The sequence below is a fragment of the Aspergillus aculeatinus genome, assembly GCF_003184765.1.
Source record: "Aspergillus aculeatinus CBS 121060 unplaced genomic scaffold BO66scaffold_43, whole genome shotgun sequence".
In the NCBI taxonomy this organism is placed as follows: domain Eukaryota; kingdom Fungi; phylum Ascomycota; class Eurotiomycetes; order Eurotiales; family Aspergillaceae; genus Aspergillus; species Aspergillus aculeatinus.
Window position 1 is genome coordinate 256,157 of NW_020291512.1, and position 25,481 is coordinate 281,637.

At 54.0% G+C, this 25,481-nt stretch overlaps 8 protein-coding genes across 8 annotated transcripts; 6 read left to right on the plus strand and 2 right to left on the minus strand.

The window, feature by feature from the left end:
* Positions 1-151: 151 nt before the first annotated feature.
* On the plus strand, positions 152-1,726 carry BO66DRAFT_329499 (acyl-CoA dehydrogenase family protein; the record flags this gene model as incomplete). The annotated part of the gene is made up of 5 exons (XM_025644025.1): positions 152-331; positions 388-703; positions 797-1,024; positions 1,078-1,167; positions 1,233-1,726. 5 exons carry the CDS (start codon positions 152-154, stop codon positions 1,724-1,726), a joined length of 1,308 nt encoding a protein of 435 aa, XP_025501148.1.
* A 516-nt stretch (positions 1,727-2,242) lies between these two features.
* BO66DRAFT_441286 (putative trichothecene biosynthesis acetyltransferase) lies at positions 2,243-3,706 on the minus strand (the record flags this gene model as incomplete). Its single annotated transcript, XM_025651334.1, has 1 exon — positions 2,243-3,706. One exon carries the CDS (start codon positions 3,704-3,706, stop codon positions 2,243-2,245), a length of 1,464 nt encoding a protein of 487 aa, XP_025501149.1.
* A 1,274-nt stretch (positions 3,707-4,980) lies between these two features.
* On the plus strand, positions 4,981-6,232 carry BO66DRAFT_404000 (uncharacterized protein; the record flags this gene model as incomplete). Its single annotated transcript, XM_025648906.1, has 7 exons — positions 4,981-5,045; positions 5,131-5,206; positions 5,254-5,308; positions 5,548-5,795; positions 5,855-5,931; positions 5,973-6,019; positions 6,105-6,232. The coding sequence occupies 7 exons, from the start codon at positions 4,981-4,983 to the stop codon at positions 6,230-6,232; spliced, it is 696 nt and encodes a 231-aa protein (XP_025501150.1).
* Positions 6,233-8,865: 2,633 nt separating this feature from the next.
* Positions 8,866-9,991, plus strand: BO66DRAFT_458212 (uncharacterized protein; the record flags this gene model as incomplete). The annotated part of the gene is made up of 3 exons (XM_025652203.1): positions 8,866-9,217; positions 9,270-9,793; positions 9,826-9,991. The coding sequence occupies 3 exons, from the start codon at positions 8,866-8,868 to the stop codon at positions 9,889-9,891; spliced, it is 942 nt and encodes a 313-aa protein (XP_025501151.1). The 3' UTR covers positions 9,892-9,991.
* A 585-nt stretch (positions 9,992-10,576) lies between these two features.
* BO66DRAFT_441288 (cytochrome P450) lies at positions 10,577-12,371 on the plus strand (the record flags this gene model as incomplete). The annotated part of the gene is made up of 6 exons (XM_025651335.1): positions 10,577-10,691; positions 10,742-10,905; positions 10,961-11,204; positions 11,257-11,375; positions 11,428-12,189; positions 12,252-12,371. 6 exons carry the CDS (start codon positions 10,577-10,579, stop codon positions 12,369-12,371), a joined length of 1,524 nt encoding a protein of 507 aa, XP_025501152.1.
* Positions 12,372-13,015: 644 nt separating this feature from the next.
* On the minus strand, positions 13,016-14,243 carry BO66DRAFT_413701 (zinc-binding alcohol dehydrogenase family protein; the record flags this gene model as incomplete). The annotated part of the gene is made up of 3 exons (XM_025649432.1): positions 13,016-13,432; positions 13,522-13,633; positions 13,693-14,243. 3 exons carry the CDS (start codon positions 14,241-14,243, stop codon positions 13,016-13,018), a joined length of 1,080 nt encoding a protein of 359 aa, XP_025501153.1.
* A 518-nt stretch (positions 14,244-14,761) lies between these two features.
* On the plus strand, positions 14,762-15,466 carry BO66DRAFT_329545 (DUF341 domain protein; the record flags this gene model as incomplete). The annotated part of the gene is made up of 1 exon (XM_025644028.1): positions 14,762-15,466. The coding sequence occupies one exon, from the start codon at positions 14,762-14,764 to the stop codon at positions 15,464-15,466; it is 705 nt and encodes a 234-aa protein (XP_025501154.1).
* Positions 15,467-16,009: 543 nt separating this feature from the next.
* On the plus strand, positions 16,010-25,264 carry BO66DRAFT_458223 (putative polyketide synthase; the record flags this gene model as incomplete). The annotated part of the gene is made up of 7 exons (XM_025652204.1): positions 16,010-17,842; positions 17,960-18,724; positions 18,794-20,058; positions 20,114-20,334; positions 20,384-20,408; positions 20,445-22,595; positions 22,647-25,264. 7 exons carry the CDS (start codon positions 16,010-16,012, stop codon positions 25,087-25,089), a joined length of 8,703 nt encoding a protein of 2,900 aa, XP_025501155.1. The 3' UTR covers positions 25,090-25,264.
* Positions 25,265-25,481: the final 217 nt, after the last annotated feature.

Genomic DNA, 25,481 nt, shown 5'->3' on the forward strand with positions numbered 1-25,481 from the left:
GCTTTCAGCTGTCGACAACAATTTAAATTGTATCTTATAGCATAGCTACATAGCTTGGACAAAGAGACCACGAGGGGCCTTTTTCTTGAAAGCTACCACATCTTGCTGAGCTAGATTGTCACTCGTCAGCTTTCGAATCCTATGTTCCTCAATGGCAGAATTCTTCGGATCCAGCACCCCTTTCGCGGAGCCATTGTGGTACTCCCGCTCAGGAAATCCGCATTATACTGATTCGCACAGGCGGTTGCGGGATGAAATCCGCCAGTATGTTGACACTGAAATCGAGCCGTTTTGTTCCGAGTGGGAGGCCAGTCGTGCAGTTCCGAAAACAGTGAGACTCCGGCTTGGTGCATGTGCCGATATGTTACCTTGCTGATAGTATCCCAGGTTCTCAAACGCCACTCAGACCTAGGCTATACGGCCATTCTGTTAAATCCGGCCGCAATTGAGAAATATGTTGGAGACAACATCAACCTCCCAGGCAGGGTTTCGGCGACTGAGTGGGATAGCTTCCATGACCTGATAGCCATCGACGAAATGGCCCGTTGCGGCTCGCTTGGGGTCTTATGGGCGCTTGGGTGTGGAAATGCGATTGGCTGCCCTCCGGTGATCAATTTTGGGACCGAAGAGCAGAAGTCCAGGTGGCTGCCTCCTGTCATTCGGGGAGAGATCAGGTTTTGTCTGGGCATTACGGAGCCGCACGGTGAGTTGCGAGAATTCTCAGTTTCTTCTCTTTAGTTCTTCCCAGCGTTGAAGATGCATAAATTCACCGAATAACATGATTCACATGTGATAGCCGGATCGGACGTTGCTAGCATCTCTACCACAGCGCAAAAACAAGACAATGTGTTCATCGTCAATGGGATAAAACAGTGGGTTACGAATGGCCTGTTTGCGGACTACTGTACAGCGATCGTCCGGACCGGCGGCTCTGGAAAAGCCGGAATCTCATTACTGGTCATTCCATTGAATTCCAAGGGGGTTTCGCGGACTGAGATACACAATTCTGGTGTCGCTTCAAGCGGTATGCCTTGCGCCCTAGAGTCAATGTAACACGCTGCTGATGGATATGCCCAGGATGCGCCACACTGAAATTTGATAACGTAGAGGTTCCCGCCGAGAATCTCATCGGCAACTTGAATGAAGGGTTCAAGTTGATCATGTCCAGTAAGTGTACCACTGGCCTCTGGCACATCAAGTGCGTCTGATCCGAGTAGGGCTAACCTGTTCAGGCCTCAACCATGAACGTCTCTGGATAGCGGGCAACTGCCTGCGCCTTGCTCGCATCTGTCTCGAAGATTCTTATCAACACGCGCTCACACGCCACACTTTCGGAAAGCCGCTCATCGATCGTCAAGCCATCCGGCTCAAGTTTGCCAATGTTGGCATGCAAATCATGAGCGCATACGCCCTGGTCGAGTCGCTGGTACAGGTCAGAGAGAGCGCGTTCAAGAGAGCAACGAACATTGACGAGCTGGGCTCGAATATCGGCGGCCTGTGCGCCCTTGCCAAAGTCAGTGCTGCTCGGGCAACAGAGTTGGCTGTGCGGGAAAGTCAGCAGATCCTCGGGGCACTGGGATATACACGAGCCGGTCCGGGAGCGCGGGTAGAAAGAATCAGTCGAGATCTTCGCGTGCTCATTATTGGCGGTGGCAGTGAGGAGATTTTGAGTGAGATGTCAGTCTTGCAAGAGAGGAAGGATTTGGAAAAGCTGCGTCTTGCTTGAAGGTTTACTTGGTCGAAGTGTAGATTGTAAGTACTTTGAATGTCGCATATATCACTAAATAGACATGTTGAGTGTTAGAAGGTTTTGCGTGATGTATAGAAGAAGATACCGTATGAAGGGGGACTTTAATGTGAAAGCAGGGCTCTCGGTGGAAAACTGCTCCTTGGTTGAAAAAGTTTAGCTAGTAGTTGAATCGAGCCTCCTAATTCCCAGATGGATAAGCAAGCCACTTAAAACTCTAGATTCGCTCTAGCCTTTCAGATTACCGGTCTTGCTTATTCCAGTCTTTTGCCCGTCAATGAGCTTTATTTTCTCTGGTGGACGTGATTGATGAACGCTTGGCGTAACAACCGTGTGGCGCAATCTGTACCACATACCATGCACATACTGAGGATACAAGTCTAGGTAATGGATAGAGGTCAAGTTTGATAACAGTAAGCTAATATTGTAAGACAAATAATCCTACCCGCTACTATGCCCTAATGACATAGTAGCATAACTCAGTAGTTGCCCAACTTAAGGCTCGAGGTGATAATCCGTTGTATATCGCTGAAGCTCCACATCTTGCATCAGCAACCTATGCGTCTCCTCCGTGGCAGCAATCACGACCTCAATCACCTCCCTGCCGTGCGCATCAGTCTTCCCAGCCAACGGAAAGACATACGGTATCGGGGACGCTGGCGGACGTAACGCAGCTGGACTTCCAAATCCGAAATCCCAATTCTGGTACTGCAGGCAAGCCCAGCTTGTGAAACCTGAATCAATCTTCTGGGGTGGGCTGGACAGCCATGATCGGCTGGAGAAATCATCTATACTGTCAACCCAAGCAAGACCATCCTCGAGGAATGTCGCGTCCACGCTATCGATGATTTTCCGCAGCGCTACCGCAGCCTCGATTGGTCCTTCCAATGCCTGAAGTCTTCCAACCGGCAGGACAGCTCCGCTCATGAAGGTGGTATTGCCGATGAAGTTCCTTGGAAACTCGGGGAAGGAACGGGTACGGAATGTGACGGGGAAGACGGTCCAGAAGTCCATTTCATGCTCGCCCTCGGCAAGAGCGGCCTTCGCGCGGGTCAGTCCAGTCCAGCAGATCGCGTGCACACAGTCAGCTGTAGAGACGGGCGTGGATGGCTTCTGGGCTGCGATCTCGGCTTTCAGGGCCGCCGTTGCCTCGCGAGAAAAGCTGATCACAGCGGACTTGGTGGGTTGGGCCATGAGATTGGACCAGGGATTAGCCGGATCTGGCTTGGTGGAATTGACCATGCAGCCACGCGCAGTCATGGCTTGTTCGAGCCGCTGAACCTCACACGCATCGGGCGTCTTGGGACTCGACAGGATGGAGCGGTCAGTGTAGAGCGGGATCTCGTCTTTCCCCTGGCAGTGTGCGGCCCAGGCTCGGAAGAGTAGGTCAACACTCGGTCCATCGACGAGATAGTGGTGAAAGGCAGCCGTGAGGATCAAGCCATCCTCGATGAAGCTGAGCTGGAATATACAGGCCGGTAAGCCGCCATCATGACTTTTCCCTGCTGCGATCGGATTGATCAACGCTTCGGGAAACGCTTTGCCTTTGGGAAGCTTCCAGGGCGCAAAGCGTTTGCGTTCAAGTTCTGCATATGATGGAAGATCGGTGCGAACAGCGTCCGCGCCCGTGACGACAAGAAGAACTCCATCGTGATCGCCGATCGTTTTCATGGTGCCACGCTTTGATGCGGCGTCGAAGGCTATTGTTGCAGTTAGGCATGGGACCTGAGAGGCGAGTTTCTCAAGTCCGGTTTTGAGGAGCTGGACAATGTCTCTGCGGGATTGCCCGGTGGACTTGGGGAGCGGATAATGCATCGACATTCGCGCGTGCACCTTGGGCATAACCTGATCACAGCCAGAGAGAAGGAAGTTCTTGGCACCTCTGGCATTGGCGTCGGATGGCTGGCACCAGTATGCTTCCGCTCCACTGGGGAGGTGTTTCTCCCATCGTCGGGCCATTCTTTTCACCAATGGTGCTCGTCCAGATATTTCAGGTGGAAGGAAAGATACTGAGAGTCTTGGCTGTAAGTTGGGTCGATAGATTGAGGGCCCTTGTGTTGTCGCTTCTAAGGCGCATAACTTGTATCAGCAAAGGGGTCATCCTCAAGGGAGTTGATAGGTAGCGTCGCAGCAAAGACCCTTCAATGCTAGTTACTATTATACTCATCGGCCGTAACAATACTCGGGGCTCTACAATTGCGGGTATCAATATCGGCATAGGGTTCGGTGCCCCACTTCGAAACGCCGAAGATCGGACTCCCACCTCCAAGCCGAATATCTCAAACAATAGATCCGTCAAATCCCCAAACAGGCTATAATTATGAAATGCATTCAGATGGGTAAAGTGAATGGAAGTGTCAAAGGGAAGGTATTTTGACAGCAAAAATAGGTAGGATTAAGGATTGTATCAAGCAGCATTGTCGGGATTCGTAAAGAATCTAGGAGATGACCATCCTAGTATTTTGGCCAGTGCCAATAAGCTGGCCATGATAGTGAGGCTCCAGGAACGGTCTGAGGAGGCTGAGATGTTGTACTGCAGAGCCCTAGTACATTAGAAGAAGATGAGTGGAATTGATCATCACATACTAATTACTATTGGTGGACTATGCCTGATGCTCGGTTATCAGGGGAAACATTAGGGGGCGGAGTTGATAAACCTAGGCGCTAGTAAACTATAGCAATGTAGCCTCGACGCCTATGTGGCAAGGGAGATACCGGGAAGCCGAAAGATTCCTTCGGCAGATACACACAGGCAGTCAAGAGGTGTTCGCGGCCGACAATCCTGGCGCCTTGACACTTGGACGGGTTTTTCCGCGCCAATGCCAGTCTCTGGGTGCAAAGCGCCAGCGAACGAGGTCCTCTATGGCTGAGCTGGCCGGATGGAAGGTATGTTGTAGCTCTTTGTTAATTCCTCTGCCGCGAATCCCGCTTCAGACACTCCGAGAGAGAAAGCATAATCGAATCTGGCTTAAAAAGAGGCCGGATCAGAGGTTGCGCGATATCCCAGCAAATGTTGGATCTCCAATGACATAAAAGCGCCAGGCCACGGGATTGTGATGATGTTATTAGTTGTGTTTGAGATGGCTGCATTCCTCCCATCAGCGGCCTCTCGGCTCATCAAATAGCTTCACGCTTTCCCCGCGAGGCAATAGGGGGCCTAATTAATATTGCTTATGATCGATCGTCCACCTAGTGGCTGTATTGCGAGCTTAGATGACGTGACAGAAGCCAATATGTTGCCATGCGAGTTGTGTGAACCAGGGACAATCCATGGTGAGAATACCAACTACACTACAGGGTAGGTACTGTACTCTATACTCCGTGCTCCGTGCGGGGTAGTCTCTACCTATAGGATATTGAGGTATTTACCTAGTAGGCAGCAGAACGAGTCATGTTCCACCTCGATTGGCGAATGGGAGCGGTAGCAAAGTGGCTCAGTTGGACACCACTAGGCACTGTGTAGGTACGTGAGTAGCGATGACTGCCGCTGTCTCGACATAATATAGTGGCCATTGGCCGATAAAGAGGTGTCTCAGTGGCACACCATTGCAGCTCAGTCAAGTAACGACAGCGGGCAATTGTGGGCCAAGGACAGCCAATGAGTGGCAGGTGAGAGATTTCCGGCCAACCATGGCCTCAATATCAATAGAGGTTGTCAGCGATTTGGAATCCCCAGTTGCGTGGCCCTCCCCGGATAAAAGATTCTGCTGGCATTATAGCCTCCTACGTGGCCGGGCCGAGGTCGAGCTGCCATGAAGCCAATGATGAGAGTCGCAGTGGGGTATACTAACTACATGTAGATCTGGGAGGGGTTGCCGAAGTTCCAGTTCGCAAAAGACCGCCTTTCACTTTAGACTACGCCCAACCCTTCCAATTAGAACTGAACTGGGGATACCCCCACAAGTGGGAATCTCGAGCGTTGCTCTCAACTTCTGGGGGAGCCATGCACTTCCGGAATGGCCGTGTTGACCACCAGAACTCCCATACAACATTTTTTATGAAAACATCAGCATTCCATGAACAATGGATACGATATTATATCTCTTCAGTAAGCGATAACACCCAAATCAGATTATATTGCGGGTTATTCTCTCTGTGTACTTGTAGAATCACACAAGCCCTAATATGGTACCCGTACACATGTATATACCAACTAAGCGAGACCTAAAAAAGCATCTCTGCAAGTAAGTATACAAGTACATAAGTACAGAACGCACACCTCTAGACATGTATACAAGCATACAAACAAGCATAGCCTCACGCAGCACCCCTGTAAGTAAGCACGCGAGTAAGCGAGCAAACAAGCGAAAAAAGTAAGGCCTCCTGCAGCACGTCTACAAGTACACAACCAAACAAGGCCTTATGCAGCACCATACAAGCAAGCACCCAAGCAAACAAGCAAGTAAGGCCTCCCCGCAGCCCCTCTCCAAGCACACAGATAAGCAAGGCTTCACACGGTACCTCTCCAAGCACACAACCGAGTAAGACCTTACACAGCAGCCTCTCCCAGCAAGCAAATAAGGCCTTATGAAGCACTCCTCTCAATGATTCAAGAACTGAAATCAAATCTATAAATTACGATCCATCTGAAAGATGCCGCGGTAGAATATAATATATCTAGCACAAATTATAGATCAAAACAGCAGCCGTTTTGATAGTGGGTGGCGTTCGGGAAGCGCGTGGCCCGTCTAGTCTCGGGCGGGTCAAACCTTCCTCAAGTGCAAGGTCTCCGTGCCAAATGCACCCTCCCCTCGCTTGCAACCCCACGACTCCAGAGAGGTGATCCGCAGTAGATCCATCCTACTACTGGTAGTCTTGCGGGATGCTGCTAGCCTGCCATTGTTGGACATCATGTGTCTACAAAATACTTCCACCTAGACTCGGTTGACTGCACCTCCTGAGTGGATACGGAGTAATTTGGCAGCATATCATGCTATATCTATCAACTGAACACATGCACGCATGTGTCTTCTTCAGATCCTTTGTCCTTCGCACAGCCCCGTCCCAGGATTCTGCTAAGGCACTTACTAACACCTCGTATATGCACTTAACCAAAGGAACCTACATACAGCAGTTGACCCTGATGGTTCGCTACTTCGTTTAATATTCACACGCTACACAGGGATCATCTTCTTCGTAAGCGAGACTCCGACCGACCTATCAGAGCAAGCGGGCATCTGTTTGAAACTCTCGCTCACTACTGTACTATATGGCAAGATAACTCCGAGTCCCACGGGGTCAATCACCGTACACGATTGGGCTCGCTGCATGCGTGAACCAGGATCAGCGTCCATAATAGCCCCCAATAAATCCTTCCACAATCTGGCTCACCTGAGAGGTCGACGCTTCACACGGGCTGGAACACGGTCTCCAACCCTCGATTAAAGGTATGGAACTGCTACACAGAGATTACCGACCGCGAGAATCGATCTGGACACCGGCAGTGGCAGTCCTTCCCATACGATCGGCGTTAGGGCTACTAGGTACCTCGAGCTGCGCTGCTTACTCAAATAGGAAGTGCATTAGAAACGTCCGTATAGAAGGGAATGTAGGCAGACTGGTAAAAACGGCAGAACCGGTCTCAGCACACCACCAACCTCGTTGAATCGAATATCTCAACGAGTTAGATGATTAGTTTAACAGCAATTCCGAGTAGTTGGAGTGCGAGAATCAGAAAGCAATCCTACAGTTCCACCGCGAGTGGCGCCTCGTCGCAGTGGTTCCGCGCCAGCTTTAAACATCTTAATATACTGAATCCTGAGCGGAGAAACGGGCGGGAAGGGCTTGGTGGGGGGTGAAACCGATACGAACCGTCACCTCTGGTGGTTTAAGATGGTTTTCCCTGGATCGTGACATTACCCGTCCTTCCTTTAACGCTGATTGGTTAGTAAATGGGTGTTCTAAAGTGATCAACGCAGTTTCTTACCACTTGTTTGTTTGATATGCTAGTTCGACGAATTTGCATGTCAACTGGAAGGGTGCATATGCCATGGCCTGCGGTGGGCGGCGCGCTGCCGCGCCGAGAACGGCCGTGCGGCCGGGTGGATCGGCTTGTCTAGGCTTCTGAAAACAGTAATTGCAATTTCGGTGGTGGAAGGCCTGGATTCGTATTCATATACGGAGTGCAGTGGTTGTTTTATCTACAGGTACGATACTAATACTTGACTATAGCATACCGCTTGCTTCGATCTGGTATAGTGTCGGTCGTATTGGAGAGACTGCCGCTGTCGATATCAGTTATCTCCGATCGGACCTTCGCAGTGGCTTTCTGACACCCACCTTTAATGATTACCTCAGATCATCCAGATCGTACGTAATCCAGCCTGTAGTAAGAACTATCCACTCCGGACGGAGTGAGGTGGTGGGATCCAGAAGGATCGCAGTTCTTCCAGTTCCCGGTTCAATGCGAAGTGGCACTGCACCAAACAGAAAACGCGAGTCGATCGCTGCCCGAAACGAGCAGTGCACGGAAATCAGGCTAACTGAATGCATGATACCTAAGTGCTTACTACTGCCTAAGGTGGTAACGTTATCTCCAACGTGACACACTCTCTGTTAATTGTACAATGCCTAGAGGACTAGATGTAATGGATGTCATAGTTGTGGGGGGCGGGCAGCCTTCTCCATTTTACAGACAGGTCTAACAGTAGTGGCATGTACGCATGAAGCGCTGACTCTGAGACCGACAGGGATGTAAAATAGGCCACATTTTGGTTTCTCATAATCTTGCATGAAAAGCACATGGTTGTCTCTTATATATCAGGGGGGACAGTCGATCGGGAAATCAGGAGTCGCCACCTTTCTCACCTATCTCTGGACCTTCTTAATGATGTCGGTTTTGCTTCTTCAGTTTCAACAACCAACGTGGAAGTAAAATGGAACCGGCTGCCCGACACCAGTACGACCGAGAGTGGGCAGGCCCCTCGGCTGTAAAACATGCTGACGGCCGAACGTTACGGAAGTCGTGCGACAGATGCCACCAACAGAAGCTTCGATGTGTCGGGGACAAAGCCTCGCTGACCCAATGCGTGCGCTGCCAACGGGCCGGACTCGAGTGCGTGTACAGTGTCAGGTCCAGCAAACAGTCAAACAAGAACATGGTGGAGGGCGGGGACAACATGCCCACCCAGTCTGTGACTCCAGCATCGAATCCCCTGAGCGAGCTGGATCCGGCGTTTGCCCCCGATCTGTCACACCTCAACGACATTTTCCCGGGCAGTTCATCTTCCTGGGCTACTGTCGAGCCAGCCTCACTTGGTAGCTTTGTTCTGCCGGAGTTCCTGGACACAAGCACTTCCGAAGAATCCATGAGCATCGCACCACCCTCCTCGAACAGCCCAATCGATGCTGCGGTGGTACTTGGAAGCGGGCCATCGGACCTATCTGGCTGTCTCGCCAGCGCATGCCAGGCCTTGGAAGCCGCTTTTAGGAAGGTGATACGGGATCATCCCGGCCAGAACGCCCAAGATTGTATGACCATGACACCAAGACATCTGCAATGCAAAAGACTGGGACACGGGAGCTGACAGGTCGAGAACAGATCCGATTGGAGAAATCTTTAGCCACTTCGACGGCTTGTTGGAAGTGCTGGCGCTCGATAGTATGGCAGCAATCACCACGTCGCGCACGCCCCAAAGCCCATTCGATGAATACCTGCGGAGCAAACAAGCGTCGATGGCAGCGCAGTGTTATGTCCTGTGTATAAAGCTTATGGCGGTCCTATCGGAACAGGTGCTCCAGAGCCTGTTGGCACTGCCGCTGTCGGCGAAACCGTCTGCGTCGGGGAATATGGGTAGTTCGGAGACGATGAAAAACGTGAAAGCTCTAGGAGCGCCAGAGGACAGCTTCTCCCACACGAGACAGATCCCGAAGAGTCTCCGACTTGGAGACCTGTATGCTCCCCCAGACCCTTTCGGACATGCACTCAATTCTGCCATCAACATGCTCCGCATCGGGAGCAAATTGATTGCCAGGATGGAGCAGCTGCTTGGTATACCGCCCGAGCTGGGAGGTGGGAGCATGCCGTCCGGGGCTTCACCAGAGCAGGTGGGGCTCGACCAGCCTACACTGCGAGATAGAAGCGCTTCGAAATCCTCTTTATCATCATTGCCAGCTCGCTTCGTCGCGTTGATATGGGAGGATGAGGCAAGCATGTACAACAAATCTGCTGTCATGTACTTCCGGCGCTGTCGTGCCGCAACCTTGGGCCTCGCAAAGAATCGTTCTTGACGCTGCGTGCAAACCACTGTCAATTTCTATCATGCCTGAAATGGTGATGAAAAAACTATTTACGGGCGGATCTCAGTGGGATGTACTAGGATTCCTCACTCCATACACTAGAGTAGATTTATGTGTGTATATATGTTCATTCACTGTCTACATTATTATTACACTACGAGAACATAACTCCCCTTGATTAGTTCGAGATGTGCTTAGTAGTCCCTTGCTCGAATCCCCTACCCTGTATTCGATTTGGGTATGATAGAACTATATTACAGCTAGGCTAACAGGATGTCTGGACCATGTCCCCTCCTTGAGTAGTCACGGATCACATATCACACAACCAACCCCGACGTCTACCGAATTGGCAACCTGATGTTCATGATAGTCTGTCCAAAGAGGAACTTTTGTCACCGGAAGAGCCACACTACGCACCAGCAATCATGATTCATGGCCGAGCTTCGGCGATTCGGCGTTTCAGTAATTTAGGATGGCTGATCCTCTGCCACCGCCCTATATAGCCTCGGAAGTACTGTACAATACACTTGCGACACAAGAAGAAGACCTTCATCCCGCATTTTGTGTCTGCCTGTCTCCTTCCATCCAAAGATGCTTGGGGTCTTGCTTCTGCTTGTCGCTACCGGTGGTCTTGCCTGGTTTCTTGGGACACCTTTTCGAACAGGACTATGGCGCATTCCGGGGCCGTGGTGGCGGCGCTATACAGGTGAAATCCAAGACGTCATCCCTTCATTCGGAGGCCTAACATTGCTCTAGACGTCTTCCAGGCGCTTGATGCCTACAATGGACGAACTTGCCAAGTCATTCAGCGCTTACACAAGGAATATGGACCCGTGGTGCAAGTTGGTCCACGAACCGTGATGTTCTCGAACCCATCCATGATAGACAAAGTCTATGCCACGAGGGCACCCTTCCCCAAGGTAGGCCGTATGCACTCTTCAGCTCACAGCTTCTCTAACTGCCCCCCTCCCTCAGAGCCATCACTGGAGGCCGCTCCGAACCGAGCTTAAAGGCGTCCATTACCCAAGTCTCATAGGCACGGAGGATACCAAGACCCATGCTGCTCTCAAACGGCCCATCTCCGGCATCTACTCGATGTCCAACGTTACCAAGTCGGAAAGCTTCATCAACGAATGTATCCTTCAGCTGGTCAAGACGCTGGACCAAGAATTCAGGGCTAAAGAGAAGCCACTGCCCGTGTTTACATGGATGCATTTTTGTAGGTCAAAAATTCTGTTGGCGTGAGAGGGGGTACTGAAGGAATGTGACAGTTGCGTATGACACAATCATGAAGCTCACGGTCTCCGCCGACTTCGGCCTCATCCGGGGCGAAGCTGATCGAGAGGGCATGTTTCGAGGTGTCGATGCAGCCCAAACATACCGAGCGATGGTTCGCGACGCTTATTGTATCAAGGTACGCGCTAGGGTTGACGTTTCGCTAGGCCGCGTGTATGCCGTGGGTGCACTCTGTGCTCAAGGGCAGTCCCATCACGAAAGTGTTCGAGAAACGCATGGGCTCGTTCCCCCGCCGCGCACGGGAGCTCATCCAGAGCCGGCGGGCCAACGGGGCGGCAAGCGCCGCAGATCGCGAGGACCTGCTCTCCCAGATCCTGGACACCCAGACGAAGCATTCGAACGTTGTCGATGAGCGGGTGGTTCATGGCTACGCGACCACCCCACTGCTCGCCGGGGCGGACACGGTGACCATCGGCCTCACCTCCGTCGGCTACTTCTTGGGCAAGCATCCGGAGGTTGCAGCCACGCTGCACGCGGAGCTGAAATCGTCCGGGCTCCAGATGCCGCCCCCTTGGGCTCTGATCCACAAGATGCCCTACCTGGATGCGGTGGTCCGCGAGTCATTCAGATGCCATCCGATTGGAGCGATGCTATCGCGACGCGCGGTCCCCCCAGGTCCTGGTCTCACGCTCGAGGATGGCCACATCTTGCCCCCGGGCACCGCTGTCGCGGTTTCAGGGTGGTCGACGCATTTCGATAAGGACGCCTATGGCGATGATGTGCACGACTTCAAACCCGAGCGCTGGCTCCAACGTCCCTCGGAAAGCGACGATGAGTATGCTGAACGGCTACACAGGATGAACAAGGCCGATCTGACGTGGGGCGCCGGCGACCGGGCGTGTATGGGCAAGAACATCGCCAAATGTGAAATGTACAAGCTCATTGCCACATTGTATTTCCTCTTCGATGTGAGTCTTTGCTGCAAGTTATTTGTTCGCTGTTTCGGCAATAGACTGACAGTCGGCCACAGATTCAACTTGTTGAACCGGCCAAGGAATGGAAGATCAAGGAGACGGTGCTGGCGAAGCAGGAGGGCGTGGAGGCCAAGATTGCTTTCAGGCCTGGCGCGAGCATGGATCAGCTTCTATAAGGGGATGCTTGAGAAAGGGAGGCTAGGAATTGTTCCTGAAGGATGTCTACCAGACGAACGGAGTCTGCGTGACCTGAAAAGTAAAAGGGAATGATATTTTTACGAGCCAAGGGACCTCTCTGTTTGTCAATAGGCTTTTCAATTGCCTAAGATGAACACCTTTCAGCATCTCAGTCACACCCTGTGCGGATCTAAAAGGTTAAGAAACGGAGAGAAAAGCTACAACTGAAGAAGTGTCTGTATCGCAAAATAGATATTACAAACCCGATCGGATAATATAGAACGGCCTGGGGCAATTATTTATGCCTCGAAAGGAGAATTGTAGTTGTCTCACAATCTGAAAATTTTATTGCCATGTTATTGAATTCCGTGAATTAGATTAGGAACCCGAGTGAACGAGGGTTAGCCGATAGATTACATATTCCCAGGAGTCACCAGGGTATATCGAGGTGAGGGTTGCACTCATTCACCCGTCGATAAAATACATCGTGAGACACCACCTCAACAGACATATTCCAATTCGTCTATTTCTCACAATAAACCAGAGCGGTAAGGATATCTACCTCCTTATCTTGGGAATCTCTTCTGATATATTGCAGTGTTAGGTGTGGTGATTATCGACAACTTCTACCCTATGCAACCAACTAGCTGACTAGACGAACCACACATTTCTCCCCCGAAAGCTGGCCACTCCTCACCAACACCATACCCTCCAACACCTGGTCGAGCCCACCTTCAAGGATCCGCACGGGATGATGTTTCAGATCACCGCTATCCACCAACCTCTGGGCAGCCGCCCACAGCTTCTCGCCATAGGCACGAATCTCCTCACTCGGGGGACGGCCATATGGACTGGGCCACGTCGACCCGTCACCGAAGATGGATGGGCCAAGAACCCAGTCGGTCTTCACCGTGGCGCGCGTGGCGGCGTGCTGCGGAAACGGGTCCAGGGAAACGTACTTGCCGGCAGCTCGACCCAGGGCGGCGTAGCAGAGACTGGTGGATTCCGCGGTCGTGATGCAGTCGAGCGCGTAGCGCAGGTTGTTCTTCGTGTAGGTTCTCTGGTTGTGTGAGGACGATCGGTCAGTAAGCCTGGGTGTGTGGAGACGAAAGCGACCAACGTGGTGGGATGGAAAGCAGGTGGCCTTACAATCTTCATCGCGCAGTCCGGGTCGCGATAGTCAAAGGTCGCTTCGACACCGTATGCTTTGACTTGGTCTGAATTCTTTGGCGAGCAGGTCGCGATTGGAATCATGTTTATGCTAGACGGGTCAGCACGAGCTTCGCGATATCAGCCTGGGAATGAATGGTGTTCTCTCACAGCCTCAGCAGCTGGATAGCAATGGTTGCGGTCGCGGTACTGCCGCCATGCACAAGAATGTATGCCGGCTTCTCGACTGGAGCATCGGGCAGAGGCAGCCCTAGAAGCTTCAACGCCAGTCCTGCAGTGCTGATCCCGGCGCCAAAGGTAGCACCTCCTTCAGTGCTGACGGAGGCAGGTAGCTTCAACCAGACCTTGCCCGCAGAAATATTGTATTCTCCAAATGAACCACGATGAGGAGTGTTGGCGTTCATGGCATGCTGAGCTCCGCACACTCGGTCGCCAACCTGTACCTCTGTGACCTCTGGGCCACAGGCGACGACCGTTCCGGCATAGTCAGTGCCCAGAACACCACCAGGAGTCACGAAGGGGCCGCGCATTTTGGTGTCGCTGGGGTTGACAGCCACGGCTTCCGTCCGGACCAAGAACTGGTCTTTCTCAAGCGTAGGGAAGGGCACATCGTCTCGTACGCGCACCTGATCTCCAGCCTCCACGATCACCGCACGCTGAGTTGCTGGAGGCACGAGTGCCGCAGTCTCAATTGACCCCATTGTCAGTAGAATGATGGGCGTCCTTCCGAATCGTGAGCTGAACAGGTAGTACCAGGGAACGCGACTGTGGATTCAGTGTTAGTGAAAGTCTATCAAATTCCCTTATCGAGGGCCCGAAGCCTTACTGTGAGTGCGCAGTGGCTGCTACTCCATTACATTTGATTATGCCCACGTGGACCGAAGAACGCAGGGAACACACACACTATCTGGTAGGTAGCGAGCGGGAGATTGCCGGCGGCCCGCAGAGCATACCGGCAATCTGCCACGCCCTTCGGCCTTCTTCGGCGTTTCGGTTTAGGGGCCCCGTCTTACTTCCAAAGAAGCGAACATTTCCCGATCTCCCTATGTGTCTGTTGATAGGGGTTCCCGATGGTAATCTTCTTCGAAGCAAGGTGGCTCTCATCAACAATCAACGAAAAAAAGCTAGAACGCGGACACACGAGAGCCGGTTTCGTGCAACCATGTTAGTCGCAGATTGTTGCCCTCACTCTTGATCATGCACTAACGAGGGAATCAGAATGACTAGGGCACCCTCCAAAGCCCTTCTGTGCTTCCATGGGACAGGCTCGAAGGGAGCCATCTTCAACGTTCAGATGGCGAGAATCTGTTATCTACTGGGAGACGCGTTCGAGTTCATCTTCCTTGACGGGCCGATGGAATGCGCTGCAGGACCCGGAGTCCTGCCTATGTTTGGCGGCCAGGAGCCATATTACTGTTGGTTTGGCGGCGACGGCACCACTATCGACGAGAGCTTGAAAAGGATCAACGCCTCTGTCAAGCTGGCGGTGGATAAATGGCAAGCAGGTCATCCTGATGCCGAGATCGTCGGGGCGATTGGGTTCTCAGAGGGTGCACTCGCCCTTGCAATGATGCTCTGGCAGCAACAACAGGGTCTAGTGCCATGGATAGGACAGCTACGGTTTGCCGTGATGAGCTGTTGTTTCTTTCCGAACGAAGCGTCCTTGTGGCTGAACGCAAGGGCCCAGGCTTATGGCCTGAGCAAAGCCTACATTGACGTTCCCACGCTTCACATACACGGCAATAGAGACTTCTGTCTTGGTCGCGCACGAAAGCTCGTGAGAAACCACTATCGGCCGAACTTCGCTCAGGTCATTCGAACGGACACCGCCCATCATCTGCCAACACGAAAGGACGAGGTTGGGGAGGTGGTGAAGCACATCCTGAGACTGTCGGAAATGTCTGCAATTGACATGGCAAGTTGAGTAGTAATTGAGGTGGACAGGGAGCCCAGTAGAAAGGCTCAGCGGTGAACATGCATGTATTTCGAATGATGTAATTGATGCCTATGACTAAGAATGAAGATTAATGATTACCTATCTGCAGCTTTGTCTGGCCTGCTTCTCCGTATTCTCGATGTTTTGTTTTTACAGATCCTGTCCATCATTGCGAGACCGCTTACGGTGGACGGCGGAGCCAGTACCTGCCCTAAGCTAGTTTCTCAGATCCTTTCTCGCCTTTCAGTATCGGCGCCACAGAATTTTCAGGAAGAGTATTTTTTCCACAAAATGCCGGTGATGGCCTAATTCGGTGAACGCACTGCTATTTCGGAAACGGGCTTATCGCACGACTAGCATTGTTCTATACGCCGAACCTGGCCCCGGGACACTCCCCCAAAGGCCCGGTCAGATCTTAGCTTCTCGTGAAGCTCATGATGGGCCTACTAAAGGATAAAGTTAGACGCTGTCTGGACTTACAACTTCATAGTTTCAACACATTGAGGCCGGTGAAAGACCATTCTCGCCGCCATGACCCAATCTCAAACACGTCGCAATGAGCCTATTGCAATCGTTGGCAGCGGCTGCCGCTTCCCCGGGAGTGCCAGCAGCCCTTCTAAGCTGTGGGAACTTCTGAAGACCCCAATGGACTTGGGGAGGAAAGTCCCCAAGGAGAGGTTCAACGTGGATGCTTTCTATCATCCCGATGGAGCCCACCATGGTCGCACGAACGCACGATTTGCCTACTTTCTTGACGAAGACCCTTACACCTTTGACCCATCTTTCTTCAACATTCCACCCAATGAAGTCGACACAATCGATCCTCAACAGCGTCTCCTCCTAGAGACTGTCTACGAAGGTCTCTCCTCTGCGGGCCTCAAGGTAGAAGACCTTCGAGGCTCTCCCACCGCCGTCTACGTTGGTATGATGCAACGTGATTTCCTCGACCACCAAAACTACGATCTCGATGCCCTCAACATCTATGCTGCCACCGGCACATCCGCATCTATTCTTTCCAACAGAGTCTCCTACGTTTTCGATTGGCACGGTCCGAGTATGACCTTTGATACCGCCTGCAGCTCCTCCCTCGTGGCCGTCCACCACGCCATCGAGCACCTTCGAACGGGCTTAAGCCAGGTCGCCATTGCTGCTGGCTCGAACTTGATCCTGGGTCCAGTTCCTTTTATCTCAGCCAGTAAGCTGAACATGTTCTCACCCACTGGCCGTTCCCGAATGTGGGATGCCGCCGCGGATGGGTATGCTAGAGGCGAAGGCGTTGCCGCTGTCGTCCTGAAAACTCTCAGTCAGGCGATCGCAGACGGGGACACTATCGAGTGTGTTATTCGTGAGAGTGGCATCAACCAAGACGGCAAAACTGCGGGAATCACAATGCCGAACCATGCAGCACAGGAAGCTCTCATTCGCGAAGTCTACAAGCGAGCAGGCCTCGATGTGACCAAGCCCGAAGACCGCTGCCAATACTTCGAAGCGCACGGAACAGGTACTCCGGCAGGGGATCCTCAAGAGGCTCAAGCCATCTCTTCTGCTTTCTTCGGGGACAGGCAGCGTGCCGTCGATGAAGAACCTCTGTACGTGGGTAGCATCAAAACAGTCATCGGGCATACTGAGGGTACGGCTGGTATTGCCGGCCTGATCAAAGCTTCGCAGGCCATTCAGCATGGTCTACTACCGCCAAATATGCTCTTCAATGAGCTAAGCCCACGGGTGGCTCCATTCTACTCAGACCTCCAGCTTGTCACGAAACTCCAGCCCTGGCCCGAGCTCAAGTCCAACCAACCGCGACGAGTGAGTGTCAACTCGTTCGGATTCGGCGGTACCAATGCCCACGTAATCGTGGAGTCCTATACTCCCGCCTCGAAACCAGCAATTGATGCAGCCCTAACCCCATCCCTTGCCCCGATCACGCTCTCCGCCAATTCAGAAGCCTCGCTGAAGGCCTCTATGGAGGAGTTAAGTCAATTCATCAAAAGCCAGCCCAGCTTACGCCTACAAGACCTCGCCTGGACACTGCTAAAAAAGCGATCGAACCTTCAAGTCCGCCATGTCATCCCAGCCAAGACGGTGCACTCTCTGTGCGAGGCTCTCGAGCGCGATGCCGCTTTGGTGCAAGGGAAGCAGAGCATCGCAACGGTCTCGGATGTCAAGACCAAGCCCGAAGTGCTTGGTATTTTCACCGGTCAGGGCGCCCAGTGGCCGACCATGGGCAAGGCTCTCATCTCGGAAGTACCTTATGCTCGCGATATTATCCTAGAGCTGGACCAGTCCTTGCAGGACTTGCCAGAGGAATACCGACCCACGTGGAAGCTCTTGGATCAGCTCCTCCTCGAGGGGGCAGACTCCAATGTACATGACGCCACCTTCTCGCAACCTCTCTGCTGTGCCGTCCAGATCATGCTCACAAAGCTTCTCCGAGCTTCCGGAGTGAGGTTCAAGGTTGTCGTTGGCCACAGCTCGGGAGAGATCGCTTGCGCATTCGCCGCCGGATTTATATCGGCGTCCCAAGCAATTCGGATTGCATACCTTCGTGGCCTCACGTCAAGGCATGCAGGTGGGCCGAACGGCATCGAGGGCGCTATGATGGCCGCAGGCACCTCCTTTGACGATGCAGTTGACCTATGCGCTCTTGAGGCCTTTGAGGGCAGAATGACTGTGGCAGCAAGCAATGCGCCGGAAAGTGTTACCCTGTCCGGAGACAGAGATGCCATCCTCGAGGCTCAAGAGATTTTCAACGACGAGTCAAAGTTCAACCGCCTCCTCAAGGTGGACAAGGCTTACCACTCTCACCACATGCGTCCTTGCGCCGAGCCCTATGTTGCAGCTCTCAAAGCTTGTGGCTGCGACGAGTTCAGTATGGATGTCGCACCCACGGCCACCTGGATCTCGTCGGTCTACGAAGGCAAGCCCATGAAGACTGAGGATCTCAAGGCTGAGTATTGGAGTGCTAACCTACTCTCTCCTGTTCTTTTCTCTTATGCCGTCGAACAGGCCCTGGTAAAGCACATGCCGCTCGATATTTGCGTCGAAGTGGGAGCTCACCCAGCTCTGAAGAATCCTAGTCTCCAGACCATTGAAAACTGCGCCGGTGCTCCGCTTCCATATGTGGGGTGCATGGAGCGGAGCAAGGATGACATCGAAGCCTACTCTTCGTGCTTGGGCTACATATGGTCGCGCTTTGGCTCAGCTGCTGTCGATGTCGATAGCCTGTACAGCAGTCTCTCATTGGATGTCGATACCCAAGACTTGTCCAAAGAACTTCCATGCTATTCTTGATACCATCACCGCTCGTATCGAAAGGAGTCCCGCGCGCTTCGCAGTTGGCTTGGAGCAGAACGCCCCCATCTTCTGCTCGGCAAGCAACTCGTCCACAGCAGTCCTTCATCGATCCAGTGGCAGAACTTTATCCGGCAGCGTGATATCGAATGGCTCGATGGCCACTCCCTTCAGGGCCAGACTGTGTTTCCGGGCGCAGGCTACGTGGTCATGGCCATGGAGGCTGCCGTCAAGCAGGCCGGTGATCGAGAGATTCAGCTTCTGGAAGTCCTGAACCTCTCGATCGACAAGGCCGTGACGTTTGAGGACGAGAACAGCATGGTCGAAATCAATCTCAGTCTAGACGTCGACCCATCGCAGACCACAGACACATACGCCGTGTACAGCTTCGTCATCAACTCTTGCCTTGCCAGAGAAACCGGTCTTACTCGCTCGGCGGCTGGGACGGTCGCTGTGACCTATGGATCAGGATCACCTGAAAGCCTTCCTCCCCAACAGGGCGAACCGCCTCACCTGAACAATGTCAGCATCGACAGATTCTACAACATGCTCAGTGAGATCGGGTACGGGTACACCAAGCAGTTCCGCGGCGTCAGCAACCTCAGACGCGGCGACAGCAAGGCTTGCGGCACTATCGCCTTCCACCGTCTGGAGGACAACCACCGCAACATGGTCCTGCATCCTGCCACCCTCGACGTGGCCTTCCAAAGCTTCATCGGAGCATACACTGCCCCTGGCGACCGACGCCTGCGATCTCTCCTGGTGCCGACTGGCATTGACCGTATTGCGCTGAACCCGTGGGTCGCGGATCGCATCCACGCCCTGTCCAGCCAGGTCGAGTTCATCTCCACCAGTGCGGTGAGCGTCGGAAACACCGTGGCAGGAGACATTGAAGTCTTCGACCCGGAGACCGACGCCACCATGATCCACATCGAGGGCCTCAGCTTCAAGCCATTCTCCCCGCTCTCGGCTGCCGATGACCATAAAATGTTCTCCAAGTGGAGCTGGGGTCCCATCAACCCCGAGCCCTTGCTCGATGACAGTAGGTACCACGCCACCGAGCAGGACAGGAAGGACGTGGCAGTCATCGAGCGAATTACGTACTGGTACATCAAAGCGTTCCTCGCGAGTCTCACGGCGGAAGACCGCGAGCACGCCGCCTTTCACTTCACGAAGCATATCCAGTGGTGCGAGTATATCATCGCCGAGACGGAGGCGGGCCGCAATGTGTGGTACGAGCCAGGCTGGGAGCAAGACACGAAAGCTGATATCGAAGAGATGATTCGAGAGTGAGCCTTTCTCTCTACTGGGAAAGAAAGAAGTGTTGGCTGACATACGACGCAGAAACGTGGCGCATCCCTTCGTCCGCCTCATCCAGAGAGTCGGTGAAGGCGCCTTGGAGACCCTTCGCAACAACGAGAACGCCTTTGACCTGATGGACCACGATGGCTTGCTCACCGAGTTCTACGGCGGCACCGTCAGCTACGGGCATTCCTACCACTACTATCAAAGACTCCTTGCGCAGATCAATCATCGGTATCAGAACCTGGATGTTCTCGAAATTGGTAAGTGAAGCGTATCCCACTTCGATGCAGCCACTGACGCAAAGCAAAGGCGCGGGTACTGGGGGTGCGACACGGTATTTCTTGAATCACCAACAAATCTCGTTCAACAGCTACACCTTCACGGATATCTCCAGCGCGTTCTTCGAGCAAGCGGCCAAGGAGTTCGAGCAGCATGCGGACAAGATGGATTTCCGCCCGCTCGACATCCGCCGTCCGCCAAGCGAGCAGGACTTCAAGCCCAACTCGTACGACTTGATCATTGCCTCCAACGTGCTCCACGCCACGCCGAGGCTGGAAGAGACTCTGGCCAATGTGCGATCACTGCTCAAGCCCGGGGGCCGGTTGGTGGTCATTGAAGTGGCACACCGTGAGCACACCCGTATTGGATTCATCTTCGGTCTATTCCCGGATTGGTGGGCTGGGCACGACGAAGGGCGTGTCCTTGAACCGTTTATCTCATATGACCGGTGGGACACACTGCTGAGGAAGACGGGGTTTTCGGGAGTCGATAGCCGCACGCTTGACCCGGACAGCAGGGTCTTCCCCAACGGCGTGTTCGCTACTCACGCGGTCGACGACCTGGTGCAAAGGCTGGACTCGCCACTGGCGGCCCCCGTCAAGGAATCCTACGCACCGCTGGTGGTGATTGGGGGTTCCTCGCCGAAGACGAGTGCGCTCGTGGCTCAGCTTCCAGTCATCTTGCCAGCGCGCACATGGGAGACCGTCCCCTCCATCCGGGAGATCATCGACTTCGACTATCAGCCTGGGTCCACGTTTATGGTGCTCTCGGAGCTGGATCACCATACGTTTGCGGGGTTCGATGAGGAGCAACTCGATGCCCTCCAGACCATCTTCAACGCCGCCAACCATGTCCTGTGGGTCACGGAGGATGCCTGGGTTGAGAATCCTCAGCAGGCCATGACCATCGGCTTCCTTCGCACGCTCCGCATGGAATATCCGGACGTGCATATCCAGGTGCTGGATGTGGAGAAGGCGGAAAGTCTACGACCTGAGGTGCTGGTCGAAACCATTCTGCGCTTGGAAGATGGTACGAACTGGCAGGAGAGCGGTATTCTGTGGACAGAGGAGCCGGAACTGTACTTGTCTGATGGCAAGGTTGTTGTGCCGCGGCTCAAGCCGGATGTCGACAGGAATAATCGACTGAACTCTGGCCGTCGTCCCATTCTGGTCGATCTGGATCCGAGACAGGAGACTCTGACTCTGGAATACGATGACGAGCAGCCTTTTTTCAGGTTCCATGAGGAGCGCTTTGTGCCCCTGGCGGTTGACGAGACCTTTGTGACGGTCCAGGTGGAGTACTCTCTTGCCAAAGCGATCAGAACCGGCCAGCTGGGCTATTTCTATCTGATTCAGGGCAGGGTTGCTGGATTCGACGGCACGGTGGTGGCTCTCTCTGAGACCAACGCTTCCTCTGTTCAAATCGCTTCCCACCGGCTTGTTTACATCACGAGCAAGGCGGAATCGACAACCTCTGTGCTGCCAGGCATCGCAGCAGAGCTCATCGCACAGACCCTGCTGTCGGATCTTGCTGCAGGGTCATCCGTACTGATCTTTGAGCCTCCCATGGTCTATGTCGAGCCTCTGGGCCGTCGCGCAGCGGCTGCTGGTATCCCACTCGCCTTCGTATCCACCAAGGCTGCTCCGGAAGTGGACGGTATCCGGTGGATTCGACTGCACGAGAAAGAGACACTGCGTAACCTTCGCCAGGATCTGCCGCTGAACGCTTCAGTGTTTTATGATTTGTCTCCCGAAAAGAATCCCGCCAGCCTAAACCACCGGCTGAAGAGATGCCTCCCGTCAAGCTGCTCTATTCGCCGAATCGACCATTTGTTCCAGAACGTTGCTACGCCGATTTCCGTCGAAAGCGCAGCCGCGTCTCAGTGTCTGGCGGAGGCTGTCAGGGTAGCAAACAAGGCCAGCAACAGCCACGGTGGGTTGATACTCAAGGGTAATGAGATATTGTCTTTAAAAGAGGGTCCGGAGGTGAATGCAGTTGTCGACTGGAAGTCAGATCAGATCATCCCCAGCCGTGTCCGCTCGATGGAGACCGATCAGCTATTCGTGGACAATAAGACGTATCTGCTGATTGGCCTTGCTGGTGATCTGGGTCGTTCGATTGCTCGCTTCATGGTCGAGCGCGGCGCCCGCCATGTGGTCTTGTCAAGTCGCTCTCCGAAGATTGACCAGCGCTGGATCGACGACATCACCCTGCTTGGGGGCAACGTGATGGTTCTACCGATGTAAGTTCTTTTCAACTTTCACGGCGGGTGATGTTGCTAATTGGATTCGAGGGATGTTTCCAACGAGGGCTCGGTCGACGAAGGTCTCGCTCGAGTCCGGGCCTCTATGCCGCCGATTGCCGGTGTGGCCTTTGGACCACTTGTCCTCCAGGATGTCATGTTCAAGAACATGGACCTGTCGATGCTGGAGATGGTGCTTGCGCCCAAGGTAACGGGGGCTCGTCTGCTCAACGAGCGTCTCTCGGATCCTGCCAACCCGCTGGACTTCTTCGTCATGTTTTCCTCCTTCGTCATGGTCTCCGGCAATCCGGGACAGGCCGCGTACAGCGCTGCGAATGCATACACGCACGCGCTTGCTCAGCAAAGACGCGCTCGGGGGATGGCTGCATCGACCATCGACATTGGCGCCGTGTTCGGTGTCGGCTTCATTGCGCGAGCGGGTCGTGAACACGAGTACGATGTCGTCAAGTTCATCTTCGACGAGGTCAACGAATGGGAGCTGCATTCCCTCTTTGCAGAGGCCGTGGTTGCTGGTCGCGACTGGGAGACCACGGATGTCGAGGTCATCACCGGTATGCCCTACATGGATCCTGCGAACCACGACCGAATCCCCTACTTCGACGACCCACGCTTTGCGTATATCAAGCTGTCCGATCACCACACCAAGGGCGAGGACGCCGCTGGGGTGGTCGGGTCCGTCAAAGACCAACTTCTCAAGGCCGAAACTATGGAAGACGTTCGCGCCATCATCCTTGACGGCCTCTCCGGCAGGATCCGGGGAGCTTTACAGCTCACTGCGGCGGATGAGCTCAATCTGACCGTGCCTCTGATCGATCAGGGCGTGGATTCGCTCAGCGCCGTTACCGTCGGCTCATGGTTCACCAAGAACCTGAGCATCGACATTCCCCTTCTGAAGATCCTTGGTGGTGCCTCGGTCGCTGACCTGATCGACGAGGCTGTCTCCCGCTTGACACCTGAAGCTATCCCCCTGGCCATTTCTACGTTGCTGGAAATTGCAGGACAGTCTGCCACTGAGGCGCAGCCTATCCCGCCGTTGTCGACTGTGGGTGCGTCCGACGAATCCTCGTTCTCTGTCGTCGACTACGACGATGTTGCGACGCCCCCATCTCCGCGCTCCTGCGATGAAGATGGCTTTGAACGTCAAGTCCCACTTTCCCTCACGCAGGAGTACGCCTGGAAACAACAGCAACTTCCCTTGGATCCGGCGACGTTCAACAGCACCATCGGCATCTACATGCATGGACCCCTCAATCTGAACCGCCTCGGATGGGCATTCAATCAAGCACTGCAGCGGCACGACGCGTTCCGTACCTGTTTCATCGCCGATCCGGACGGCGCGGCGCAGCCCATCCAAGCCATCCTGCGGTCCCCGCGAGTGCACTTCGAAGTGGTCAAAGTGGCAGACAAAGCCGCCGCCGAGCAAGGGTTCAGGGATCTCGAAAGCTACAAGTACGATATAGCGAAGGGCGACACCCGGAAGACCGTCGTCTTCCAGTGGTCGCCCACCGATCACCTTCTGATCATGGCCTACCATCGTTTTGTCGGGGATGGCTGGACGACCGAACGCCTCTTCGTCGAGGTCGGCCAGTTGTACGAGGGCGTCCAGCTGGAGGCGGCGCCGAGCTATGCCGACTTCGCCCTCCGCCAGCGCCAGCAGCTCGAATCCGGCGCATTCAACGACGACCTGCAGTATTGGGGCGGCCTGTTCGAGACCCTTCCCGCCCGACTGCAGACCCTCAACGTCCCCGGGGCCAACGCGAGCACCACGCCGACCACCTGGACCGAGCACGAGGTGACCGCACGCCTCAGCCGGATGGTCGCCGTGCGCATCAAGGACCGCAGCCGCAAGCACAAGGTGACACCGATGCACTACTACCTGGCCTCGTACGTGGTGCTGCTGGCGCGCCTGTCCTCCGGCACGGACGTGGTCGTCGGCGTGGCGGACACCAACCGGCCCACGGGCGCCGACCAGACCACGATGGGCTTCTTCGCTGACTTCCTGCCCGTGCGGATGCACTACCACGCGGACCAGATCTTCAACGAGGTCCTCATGGCCACGAAGGAACAAATGCGCGCGGCGCTGCTGCACAGCGCCGTGCCCTACGGGGCGATGCTCGAGCGGCTGGGGCTGCCCGCCCCCTCCGCGGCGGACCCGCACTCCCACGCGCCGCTGTTCCAGGCCGTCTTCGACTACAAGCAGGGCCAGGCGGAGAGCGGCACCATCGGGGAGGCGAAGATCGTGGACTCGCGCACCCCGCGCGCGGCATCGCCGTACGATATCACCCTGGAGATGAGCGATGACCCGTCCAAGGACCCGTTGATCACGGTCAAGTTGCAGGCGGAGCGGTACGGGCCCCGGGATGCGGAGGTGGTCATGGACGCGTACCTGTCCATTCTTAGTATCTTTTCGAGGAACCCAGCGCTGCGGGTGGAGGATGGACGGTTGGATCAGGGGGCCAAGTCGAGGGCTTGATGGAGCAGTGGTGTTGCAGTATTGTGCATTTGAGCTGTGATCCTCGCCCTGTCCAGATCAGATCTAATCCTGAATATATATTTCTACATCACTTGTTCGACAGCATCAAAGTTACTGCTGCCGGAATAGGGGATTCACGAGATATCACGATCACACTAGATAAGATCTAGGGTAGATATATACATAAATACAGGTTAGAAATATCATATCTCAGTTACCAGATATCTCTTTGGCAGATGAGGTGAGGGTCTGTGCTATTTATAGTAACAACCCTGGCGTGCTTTGGCGGTCACGGGACCCACTAGTAACACCCGTGACGGGAAGAGGCGCCACCCGTTGTTGTATGATCGCTCCACTGCCCACAGCCATAAATTACGAAGGTAAAGTGTAAA